This window comes from Phyllobates terribilis, unplaced genomic scaffold (assembly GCF_046119375.1).
Source record: "Phyllobates terribilis strain yellow unplaced genomic scaffold, ASM4611937v1 Scaffold_11__3_contigs__length_659146591, whole genome shotgun sequence".
NCBI lineage: Eukaryota > Metazoa > Chordata > Amphibia > Anura > Dendrobatidae > Phyllobates > Phyllobates terribilis.
The window spans coordinates 294,577,297-294,589,974 of NW_027362771.1; the positions used below are offsets into that span (position 1 = coordinate 294,577,297).

At 42.4% G+C, this 12,678-nt stretch overlaps 1 protein-coding gene across 5 annotated transcripts in view; it reads left to right on the plus strand.

The window, feature by feature from the left end:
* The window catches only part of SFMBT2 (Scm like with four mbt domains 2), a 281,711-nt gene that overhangs the window by 220,749 nt on the left and 48,284 nt on the right, over window positions 1–12,678 (plus strand). For all 5 annotated transcript variants that reach the window (XM_073652450.1, XM_073652449.1, XM_073652448.1 and 2 more), the window contains 2 exons: window positions 11,515–11,591; window positions 12,167–12,303. In XM_073652450.1, the coding sequence (XP_073508551.1) occupies window positions 11,515–11,591; window positions 12,167–12,303 (214 nt within the window). The remainder of the gene's footprint in view (window positions 1–11,514; window positions 11,592–12,166; window positions 12,304–12,678) is intronic.

Here is a 12,678-nt window from a genome sequence, read left to right on the forward strand (position 1 = left end):
GAGCACGCTGATTGATGCAGCAGCCAATTAGTGAGCTCGGTGGCTCTCAGCGATATTATTATATCCTGTATATAGGTAAGGAGTTTGGTTTATGGGAAAAGCCCTATAATGCTCCTTTCGAATGTGTATTGGGGCCTCCCAATTCTCCCCACCCCCCGATGATGTCAGGAAGAGAAGCATCAAGCTTATTGCATTTCAATGGCCACTCCATGCATTCTAATGAAAATTCACTTTCCCTACCGAAGACACATGGATGCACTGCCAAAAGGGGTGAGGGATGTTCGGAGAGACAGTAATCTAATATGTATGGTCATCATTTCTATAGTGTCATCCCAGACTAAATCAGATTATCATGAATTTACTTATTTAGAAAAGGCAACTAAGATCGTTGGTCCTTTTAATTACTGTGATTAATTATACTCTGTGTATAGAGGTATATATTTTTTGTCATTCTGCATCTTTTTTCGGACAAAAAGACTTGATACAACTTCTTATTACAATAGCTTTCCCTTATATTGTCACAGCTGACAATAAGAGAAAATGATTGGTGGCAAGTAAAATCCTTGTAGCTAAGTGTAATGTCAGTAAATGAGCAGTGGGGTTGATTAATGGAGCCGGTTTTCTGCTTTTTGCACTGCCAGGATGCAGGGTTTCTAGCATTGTGTTCAATAAGGGCTCTCTGGGTAGTTTCAACTGCAATAAAATATCCAAAGTAGACATTGTATAGCATATCCCCATTTACATCTCTAGTGTCTCTTTCATTAGTCTTGACATTAACATAAGGAATCCTATAAAACAGATTTCTGTCCATTACATGCAACATTAAAAAGCAAATATAACTTTTCAGGATGGAATTAGTGTTGTGTTGATGATTTTAATGCTGTTTTTATTGACGCTGTAAAACTAAAAAATTGAATTGAAATCCACAGAGACAATTCCCTGGCATTATTGCCTTTATTTAGTCAACTTGGCATGGTGTTGGTATCAGATAAGCCATAAAAGCTGTTTTACTAAATGCATCATTACTGTGTAAATTTATTGTTATGTCTCTGCGATTACACAGAGATTTTGTAAAGCAGGTATTGTGGTGTGCTTTTTACTTAGATGAGTCCTGCACAGTTTTATGGCATCATAGTTGTAATTATTGTAATTAAATTCTACTGTGTCTTCTTAAAATTGACTATACTCAAATAAGACACAGAACTTCATGAGTGCAGCTGCCGAATGTTGGCACAAAAGGCCTAACGACATAAAAACCTTCTGTTTTAATACCCTATCTGAGGCAGAGAGCCCACAAGTATAGCATTAGAATCACAACCTTTTATTGCTACTGTAAAGGTTTGTTTGTACCTATAGGGGTCCTGGGAGCAATGTGCATGGTGATTGAAATTCACACACACATGTGTACATATATGTGTATATATTGTAGCAATGCCAGGTAGACTAGGGTTAAATCCTAGGTCTGCAGGCTTTGATTAGTACACCTGGCTACCTCTGCATATAAACAAGCCAAGTGTTCATTTAAAGGAAACCTGTCTCCAGAAAAAATGCTATTAACCTGCAGCTATGGAGTTAATCTGCAGGTTAATAGCGTTATTAATGTGCCCGGCGCCTGCACTTAGCCAAATGCTGCGGGGAGAAAATGAACTTTATTCTCCCCGGCAGCATTCTGGTTTTAGTCACAGTGGTGTGGGGGTGGTACTTTTGTAAGTGCCCACAAGAGAGAGCAAGTTCTCTACCAGTTGTAGGGGCCCTATAAGATGGTGGAAAAAGTGGGAGAGATCAACTATAAAGTACACCAAGCAGGGAAAAGGTAGGCCTTTCCCATATATTATGGAAACCTACTAAAACCCTGGAAAAGAAGGGATCCGCTCAAAACCCCTTGTTGGTTGGCCCGGTCAGAAGCCAACCTTGCACGTGTTGAAATGGCAGGAACTTTGCCACGTACAAAAATCACCACAGACGAAAATTGGTACCCAAAAAATAGAGGTAGGTGCATGAGAGTTGCTAGGTCAATTTAAAGCCCTGTAGTCTCTGTGTGTTGGCAGATGGTGCCCAGCCGTCAGAGGGGTAGGGTATGCAGTAATGCCAGGTAGGCTAGGGTTAAATCCTAGCTCTGCAGGCTCTGATTAGTACACCTGGCTGGCTCTGCATATAAACAGGCTAGGTGTTCATTTAAGTCCGTCTGCTGTGGAGGCTGAGCAGACTGGAGGTGTCTTGATGTTGAAGAGAGAAACAAGCCAGAATCTTTTGAGAAGAGACTGCACGGGCTGTGTGCACCAAACTGAAAGTATTAGTGGTTGCTATGGATGATAGCAGTTTTTTTTGACCGAACTGGGGCTAGGTCAGTGATGTTTGAAGTAGTCAGGGTCTATTCTTTTTAGTTAGTGCCTGGACAAGGCTATGGATTTATGTTTATGATTTTGTCATTTTGGTGCTGTGCAACCTGTGTAAAACAATAAAACTGCTTGTGTTTGGACCAAAACTGCAGTATCTGTGTGAACGCTACATAAGGCCTAATTCCTTGAATCCCTAAAATATACAGTGAAGGAAATAATTATTTGATCCCTTGCTATTTTTGTAAGATTGCCCACTGACTAAGACATAAACAATCTATAATTTTAAGGGTAATTTTAACATTAAGAGATAAAATATCCCCCCAATAAATCAAGAAAATCACATTGTATAAATTAGATAAATTTATTTGCATTTTGCAGTGAGAAATAAGTATTTGATCCCTCTGGCAAACAACACTTAATACTTGGTGGCAAAACCCTGGTTGGCAAGCACAGCAGTCAGACATTTTTTGTATGATGTTAGTTGATGATGGGGCTTGCGCACGTCAGGAGGAATTTTAGTCCACTCCTCTTTGCTAATCATCTCTAAATCATTAAGATTTTGAGGCTGTCGCTTGGCAAATCGGAGCTTCAACTCCCTCATAAGTTTTCTATGGGATTAAGGTCTGGAGACTAGCTAGGCCTCTCCATGACTTTAATGTCCTTCTTTGTTGCCTTGGCTGTATGTTTTTTTTTTATTATTATTAATTTATATAGCGCCATTGATTCCATGGCGCTGTACATAAGGAGGGGTTACATACTAAATATAGATATCACTTACAGTACACAAACTAACAATGATAGAACGGTACGGAGGGAAGAGGATGTTGTGGTGGTCGGACTGTAAAGACTTGCCGTGTTTGGTCAATCTTGTTTTTGCAGTGTGTGGCAAACTCCTCAGCAGAGATGACGGAGGTTGGAGGGGGCAGTGGAGGGCGGAGAAGAGAGTTAAAAGTGTTGAATAGCTGTTTGGGGTTGTAGGATAGGGAGGATATGAGGGTTGTGAAGTAGGCCTGTTTAGCAGAGGTGAGTGCTGATTTGAATGCAAGTGTTGCTTGTTTGAATGCAGTGAAGTCATCTTGAGTATGTGTTTTCTTCCAACGCCGCTCCGCAACCCTGGATGCTTGTCGAAGCTGTTTAGTGAGGTTGTTGTGCCAGGGTTGCCTGTTGACTTGTCGCGCTCTGCCATGCACAAGAGGGGCGACCGAATCAATAGCTGATGCGAGAGTGGCATTGTAGAAAGCGGTGATGCTGTCTGTGTCATGGAGTGAGGATATGGATGTCAGTGGTAGAATAGAGTCAGAGAGTGTGTGATTGTCTAGATGTGCAAGGTTTCTGCGGGGGTGTGCTAGTTGCTGGACATGGGTGACAGGTGAGGAGGACAGGGATGAGAATGTGAGTGTAGTATCGGTGTCTCTGCCTCCTGACAGGCAGAGACGCCGTCCCCCTTACTGCCGTGCTCCTGGCCCGGCGTCTTCCGGCTCTCCTGCTGCTAACGGCGCACGCAGCTTCCTGGGCACTGTGCTTAGGACGCCGCGCGTGTTCCCTCCCTCTTAAAGGGGCCCCACGCGCCGTCCTAAGGAGTCCCCGGCCAATGGCCGGAGGACTTCTCATATAAAAGGCACCTTCTCCAAAATGGAGGTGCCCGTGCAAGGTTGTAGCTCTGTGTACTAACTCTGCTTCAGCCCTCAGGTCCCGCTGCTAATCTGACTACCAGTCCAGTCTGCCAGCCTGACTACCAGTCCATTCCGCCAGCCTGACTACCAGTCCAGTCCGCCAGCCTGACTACCAGTCCAGTCCGCCAGCCTGACTACCAGTCCAGTCCGCCAGCCTGACTACCAGTCCAGCCCGACAGTCTGCTTACAGCCCAGCCCACCAGTCTGTCTATGGGCTTGGCCAGTCCACTTATCCGGAGCCTTTACCTGCTACCTGTCTCCGCCAGCCAAGTACACTCACCAGCCCGACGGTCTGCCTACAGTCCAAACCCATCAGTCTGTCTATGGGCCGGAGAACGTACCAGTTACCTGCCGTGCCTACCAGCCAGCCTACCTGGAGGCTCCCGCCAGTTACCCGTGTTGTCTGCCAGTCCGTCTACCCGGATCACCCGTCAGCCTGCCTGCCGTGCTCATCTGCTGTACCGGTCAGTCCCTGCCTTCTGACCCGTGGGAGTCACCTGCTCTCATACAAGGACTGGTCCAGAGTAGCACCTGGTCCCTCTGCTCGGTCCTTCCCTGGTTCACGGAGTCGATTGAGCCGCCGTGCGACCTTCGTCAGTCCGAATTGATACCTAGTTACGCGCCTCTGGTCCCTCCTTGCACCGCAGCACAGAGGTTCCACCACCCGGATCCGTAACAGTGAGTAGATGGTGGGCAGATAGGGGTAGGGGGGAGGTTGTAAGGTTAGATAGGGAGCAGAGTCAGGTGAAGATGAGGTCTAGAATGTGTCCATCTGTGTGGGTGGCTGAGGAGGACCACTGAGTAAGTCCAAAGGATGAAGTAAGCGACAAGAGTTTGGATGCTGCTGACTGGTGAGTGTCAGTGGGGATGTTGAAATCGCCCATGATGATTGTGGGAATGTCAGCAGAGAGAAAGTAAAGAAGCCAGGTGGAGAATTGGTCAATAAAGGCAGTGATCGGGCCCAGGGGTCGGTATATGACAGCCACTTGGAGGTTGGAGGGAGAGTAAATGCGGACAGAGTGGACTTCAAAAGAAGGGAGAATAAAGGAGGGAAGAGGAGGAGTAGGGCTAAAGGTGCAGTTGTTAGAGAGGAGAAGACCCACTCCTCCACCATGTTTGTTTCCAGGGCGAGGAGTGTGGGTGAAGTGGAGGCCGCCGTAACACAGCGCAGCAGGGGAGGCAGTGGCAGAGGGTGTTAGCCATGTTTCTGTGATGCCCAGGAAGGAGAGATGACGAGAGGTAAAGAGGTCGTGGACAAAATGGAGCTTGTTGCAGACAGAGCGTGCATTCCACAGTGCTCCAGAGAGAGGGAGCAGCGGGGTGGGCGTCAGGGGGACTGGTTTTGCGTAAGAGAGGTTGGGGTAGTTTGCAGTTGGTTTGATGCGATAGGTGTGGGAATTGGTGGAGGATGCAAGCTGTGGGGGTCCAGGATTGGGAGATATGTCACCAGCAGTGAGGAGAAGCAGAGAGAGGGAGAGCAGGTGGGAGAAGGAGAGTGTCCGGTTTGTGTTTTGGGAGGATCGATCTGAGGTTGAGGAGCAAGTTTGTAGATGAGGTTAGGTGGGGAGGTAGGAGGGAAGGAGAGATGATGATTTGCTTAGAGGGTGCTGGGGTTTGGGGATAGCGAAGGAGAGTGAGGATTAGTGGGGCAAAAACAGTAAGAGCATATGTAAGCATGATGAAAGTGTAAGGGAGAATGAGAAAGAGAATCTAAGTACAAATAGTAGATAGTTATCCATACTTTCTGGTCACTTCTGGCCCATTTCTGGCATATTTCATTTTTGCCCCTTAAAAAGCAACCCTTTAAAAGCCAGACCCGTCTGTGCCAGACTAGGCTTGCTTGATGTTTTGGGTCATTGTCTCGCTGGAAAACCCAGCCACGACCCATTTTTAATGTCCTGGCGGAGGGAAGGAGGTTGTCACTCAGGATTTTACGGTACATGGCTCTGTCCATTCTCCCATTGATGCGGTGAAGTAGTCCTGTGACCTTAGCAGAGAAACACCCCCAAAACATAATGTTTCCACCTCCATGCTTGATAGTGGAGACGGTGTTCTTTTGATCATAGGCAGCATTTCTCTTCCTCCAAACACGACAAGTTGAGTTAATGTTAAAGAGCTCAATTTTTGTCTCATCTGACCACAGCACCTTCTCCCAATAACTCACAGAATCATCCAGGTGTTCATTGGCAAACTTCAGTCAGGCCTGCACATGTGTCTTCTTGAGCAGGGGCACCTTGCGGGCTCTGCAGGATTTTAAACCTTTAAGGCATAATGTGTTGCCAATGGTTTTCTTAGTGACTGTGGTCCCAGCTGCCTGGAGATCATTAACAAGTTCCCCCGTGTAGTTTTAGGCTGATCTCTCACCTTCATCATGATCAAGGATACCCCACGAGGTGAGATTTTGCATGATGCCCCAGATCGATGTCGATTAACAGTCATTTTGTATTTCTTCCATTTTCTTACTATTGCACCAACATTTGTCTCCTTCTCACCCAGCGTCTTACTTATTATTTTATAGCCAGCTTTGTGCAGGTCTATGATCTTGTCTCTGACATCCTTAGAAAGCTCTTTGGTCTTGCCCATGTTGTAGAGGTTAGAGTCTGACTGATTAATTGAGGCTGTGGACAGGAGTATTTTATACAGGTGACTATGTAAGACAGCTGTATTTAATGCAGGTAACGAGTTGATTAGGAGTGTCTAACTGGTCTGTAGGAGCCAGAACTCATAATGGTTTGTAGGGGATCAAATACTTATTTCTCACTGCAAAATACAAATAAATTCATATAATTTATACAATGTGATTTTCTTGATTTTTTGGGGGATATTGTATCTCTCAATGTTAAAATTAGCATGCCCTTAAAATTATAGACTGTTCATGTCTTTGTCAGTGGGCAAACTTACAAAAACAGCAATGGATCAAATATTTATTTCTTTCACTGTATACGTATATATATAGATAAATATATATATATATTTATCTATATATATATTTATATATATATACAGTACAGACCAAAAGTTTGGACACACCTTCTCATTTAATGATTTTTCTGTATTTTCATGACTTTGAAAATTGTACATTCACACTGAAGGCATCAAAACTATGAATTAACACATGTGGAATTATATACTTAACAAAAAAGTGTGAAACAACTGAAAATATGTCTTATATTCTAGGTTCTTCAAAGTAGCCACCTTTTGCTTTGATGACTGCTTTGCACACTCTTGGCATTCTCTTGATATATACTTACACACAGTGTAAGAGTAAGAATCCTTTAAAAAATAGAAATGTTAATAGTTTATTTTTATCAATTAACAATATGCAAAGTAAATGAACAAAACAAAAATCTAAATGAAATCAAAAGTTTTAGGCGGTGTAAGGTGGGTCGTGCAGTCGATGGGAGGTATGTGTCACAGGGATGGCTGGTCTCTGTGATGTAGCCCGGAGTGTTTCTCTAGTGCATGTAGCACTAAGAGGATCATTTGGTGCACCTGGGACCGGGTTACGGGTAGTTTAGAGAGATGGGCGGTTCCAGCTACCCACATACCTCACCTCTGGGTGTGGTTAACAGCTTATATAATGGAGGCTGTTGTTTGGCACATGGTCTGTGTTTGGAGGTAGAAGGCCTCCTATGTGTTGTCTCCTGACTGAGCTGTGTGCTGGATGCTTTCCAGCCTGTGTGACTACAGGTCCGGTTTACCAGAGACTTTGCTTAAAGGACTGTTTTCTTTCGCTTTTGCCTGGACTAAAGGCTGTTTGTTTGCATTTTGCTTTTGACGGTTTATGAAGCCAGTAAACCGCTATGGACATTTAAAGAAACATGCCCCCTGTTTGCCTCTCATCGCACCTGAGTGAATATAATCCCTACAGTGGGTATGCAAAAAAATGCTGCACAGTACTGTACATTATGAGTATTTACGTGCTTACTGGTCACACTCATTGCTGTGGGAGTATCAAGGACACCTAGGAGTGGACAAGGGCTACAGAAGATGCCAGATGTTGTCTGGAGGGCACTGCAATTCTTTGTTTTAGAACAGTAGATATAATGTCATACATGATCTAGGGTGAGGCCTATTTGTCAGACAGTGTATGTCAGGCTCATACTGGTTAATAAGAATTTTGCTAAACCCATGTTTGTGGTTTACATATCTTGTGATATTAATTTTTCAAGTATTAGTATTATTAGTATTAGTACTAGCAGGTGATTGTTAAGATACTATCTTGAAAATCCGCAAAGTAAAGGCTAAGTTTCTAGATAAAAACTGTAAAGGTGATGCAACCACTACCCATTATACTGCGGGTGAAATAAGTATTGAACATGTCGCCAATTATCTAAGTAAATATATTTCTAAGGATGCTATTGACATGACATTCTCACCAGATGTCGGTTATAGCCCATCCACTCCACACAGGCAAAGAAATCAAACCATAGATGTCCATGAATTAAGTAATGTGTAATAAAGAGATATTACACAAGGAAAAAGTATTGAACACATGAAGAAAGAGAGATGCAAAAAACCATGGAAAGTCATGACACCAGCTGAATTCTATCAGTAATTAGAAAGCAATCCTGTCACTTAGTAAAAAAATATTAGCTGGTTCAACTGATGGCCTATAAAAAGGTGTCTCATTAGCAAGGTGCCACACAATAAACATTATGATGGGTAAAACTAGTGAGCTGTCTCAAGACCTTCGCAACCTTATTGGACAAGAGAAGAGGCTTAAAAATTAGCAGCACTAACCACTGGTAGTTCAAAACGGCATCTTTATTGAGGGGACATGCAAACGATGTGGACCTAGGAAAGCAGAGACGAGCGACAGCTGTTTCGCATGAAACTCACTTCTTCCGGCTCAGAGAAAAAAAATAAAGCTGCCAGAATGGCCCAGCCAATCATCTGACCTGAATCCAATAAAAGATTTATGGAAGGAGCTAAAGCTCAGAGTTCATAGAAGGAGCTCACGGAACCTTCAGGATTTGAAGAGTTTTTGTGTGGAAGAATGGGCCAAAATCACACCTGAGCAATGCATGCGACTAGTTTCTCCATACATCTTGAAGCTGTCATCACCAACAAAGGCTTTTGTATGAAGTATTAAATAAATTTTAGTAAGTGTGTTCAATACTTTTTCCCTTTGTCATTTCTCAATGTTACACATAATTTATGGACATCTATGGTTTGATTGCTTTGCCTGTGTGGATTGGATGTGTTGTTACTGACATCTGGTGAGAATTTCTTGTCAGTAGCACCAGTGAAAAGGCTTCCTCTGGGTGTGTGTGATATAGTTTGCTGTAGAAGTTTCCCACTCAGGCCGCATAACCATATATGACACAGGAATTCAAGATGTAAAGCAATATCAGGAAGCGCTCAGTCCATTTTACAAAAATAAATTGAACTTTACAGTTAGAACTGGTGAAACCTATATACAGTAGGTAGAAGGTACAAATTTTGTTTTCACACCATCTTCTGTTTTAGACAGAGATACAGGCATATTGGTTTCATTTGGCGACACATCGCTTGTGCATAACATTTTATCAATACAGTATGCCTGACTTGAATATTACATTTTTCTACCTGTCCTTCACTAACCGCAGTCCACTTCCATGCAGTACCCATGCCCCTGCCTGGGAAGTCTAGTCTTCTTTCATTAACAGTTCCAAGTCTGGCCTACATGTTGTCTCTTAAGCCCCACTTCAACATCTATCTAGTGTCCCCTCAAATCCACGTATCTACCTTCCAGGCTCCTGGCCGTAACCACTGCTGCTGAGCTTCCATTCCTTGTCTGTTCCACTTCCCAGGATCCAGGATGTTCTGGTCATAATAAAATCCAAATTTCCCCTTTTATCTAGTACAGTTATAGGGCTTGTTACCTCTTTGCATTTACTCCGCGTATTCGACCTATTCAGTCACCATGCCTGTGACTGGTGTTACTCTCTTCACTTCTCTACTAACTGCTGACTCATTCTAATGTTAAGCATGTCATGGTGAGGAGACTTTTAAAGCTGCAATGCTCCTGTGGGAAATATGCAAATTGTCTCTTCAGAGAGGAAGAGGACCAGAACTCTAGTGCCACCTACAGAGAATAGCAATCTTAAAAGTCAATAGTGACCATTTTTAACGAGCCTTATCACATGACTTAGGATATAAGCCAGAACCAGTAACTCAGTTTGCAGACACTGTGTTTCGGGGGATTGCCCCTCATTAAAGGGTCACTATTGACTTTTAGGATTGCTACTTCCTGTAGGTGGCACTAGAGTTCTGGTCCTTATCCTCTCTGAAGAGACAATTTGCATGTTTCCCAGAGGAGCATTGCGGCTTTAAAAGTCTCCTCACCGTCACATGCTTAACATGTCGCTCTCCGCAAGGAGAAATGTTACCCCCTTAGATACGGTCTGACGCCTCTCACCCAGCCAAACCAGAACTCACACTTTGCACTGACAAGGGGCAGTACCCCGAAACACAGTGTTTGCAAATTGAGATTCTGGTTCTGGCTTATATCCTAAGTCATGTGATAAGATTCGTTAAAGGGTCACTATTGACTTTTAGGATTGCTACTTCCTGCAGGTGACTCTAGAGTTCTGGTCCTCTTCCCCTCTGAAGAGACAATTTGCACATCAGTATTTGTAAGCCAAAACCAGGAGTGGGTGATAAATACAGAAGTGGTGACGTGTTTCTATTATACTTTTCCTCTGATTGTTCCACTCCTGGTTTTGGCTTACAAATACTGATTCACCAAATACTGAACGTGTGAACGTGACTTAACCAGTAAGTAACTCTCATCTTACTCCCAAAAACTCCTGCCATCTGCAGGGCTATCTAATTGTATCTCTTTCCTTACCCTGTGCCTGCAAGGTTGCTTTCACATTCCCCAGTATAAGTGCATTAATCATACATTAAACAGTTGCATCAAACATTAGCATTCATGAATACCCACGTACAGCATATCATCATATCAAGAATCATAATAGTATTACCTTCAGGGAGTGTTTGCCATCTCCACACTCCTTTACGCCCAATAACCAGAATTGTACATAGTATATTGAACCGTACTAAACAATGGAAAAAAAGATAAAAACCATGAAGATATGTAGAACGTATTGATATTATACCCTTCTCAACATCGGAAGGATTAATCAGATTTACAACAGTGGTGCGTGGAAAAGACCAAGAGGTCCATAATTTAAATGCAATAGTTACTTTTATTGCATATGGGTGTCCTGATGAGGATAAGGCTCCTTGTTATGTTCCAGAAGAAAGCTATGATTGCCGAGCCATTAAACTTATGTTTGACTATTGATCTAAGCTAATGTAGCAGCTTCTTTCACTGTATTGCCTGGGAATGGTTGATCTTCATAGATGTATATTCTTTTCATCCTATATAATACTGCTTTACCTACACAGTGTACGCCGCAAGATTAAAAGCTTACAATAAAAAATATGTAACAAATAATTATTTTTGTTACTATTATTTTTAATGAGTAATAATATTACATATGTTTTATTAGATTACCATCCTCAGTGCCTGTGATGAAAATACCTCATGATCCTTGTCCGTTTCCTCAGAGTGACAGCTACTCAACAGGTACATTATGCTCCTTCTGGCTCCGAGCCTTAGTTATTTTGTGATGTTGACAGGTATTGATTTCTTCAACCACAGCACCACGCAGAAAGCTGTATTTCATTATGTTATTACATCCAAATTATTTATCTGTCACTTTATTTGTTTGCTATGAATGTATTTGTTGCTGGGTAATTGCCAAAGACAGCGAGATTCAATGCAAAGTAAAAGTAGAATGGAAAATAGTAATTAAGTCTTTCACACATTTTGAAACCTAAATAATTTATAATTATCTTTTGTTCTTCCATTTTAGTCAAAATTTAAATGTAAAAATATTTCGACAGGATCTTTACTAACTCTTTTATGAAAGGTGTTTTCAAGTATTACGTTAAAATATACCCATTATCATTATATATTAATGTCATAGACTATTATATTATACTTTATATATTAATTCTGATATGTTCTTAAAGGGAATGCATCATCTTGGAAATGCAGTGTAATGTTTGGCATCTTGTTATAGACCAGGAGGAGCTGAACAGTTAGATATAACTTTGCGGGAAAGGATTCAGTGTAACTTGTGATTTTTTTTTGCTTAGGAACCAATGGAAAATACTGCTGCCCCCAACTGTACATCAATCATCGCTGCTTTTCAGGACCATATTTAAATAAAGGCAGGATAGCAGAACTACCTCAGTCAGTGGGTCCCGGGAAATGCGTGCTTGTTCTTAAAGAGGTATGTTCACCATTCATGATACCAAATTAATTAACTATCCTGATTATTTAAGTGTGCCAGGAGCATTAGTGTAGGTATGGGCACTTCTTAAAAATGTAATACAACTATTAAGCATCTTAAAGATTTCAAAAAAATATTCCTAAAGTTAAAGTGTAACCCATGACTTCCAGTTTATTATAGCTGCATTTATAATTAATGTACTGCAACTAGAACACAAACATGAGGTTTCTATATATTTGCCACCATTTTTGTACCCCACTACACTCTCTGGCATGTCACTTTGATTCCAACGCCGCAGTCAGACGTCCGTATAAGTTGGACTGAGATCGGAATGCAGTGCACGGACTAGCCGGTAGCTCTCCCAGCCAAAATGTG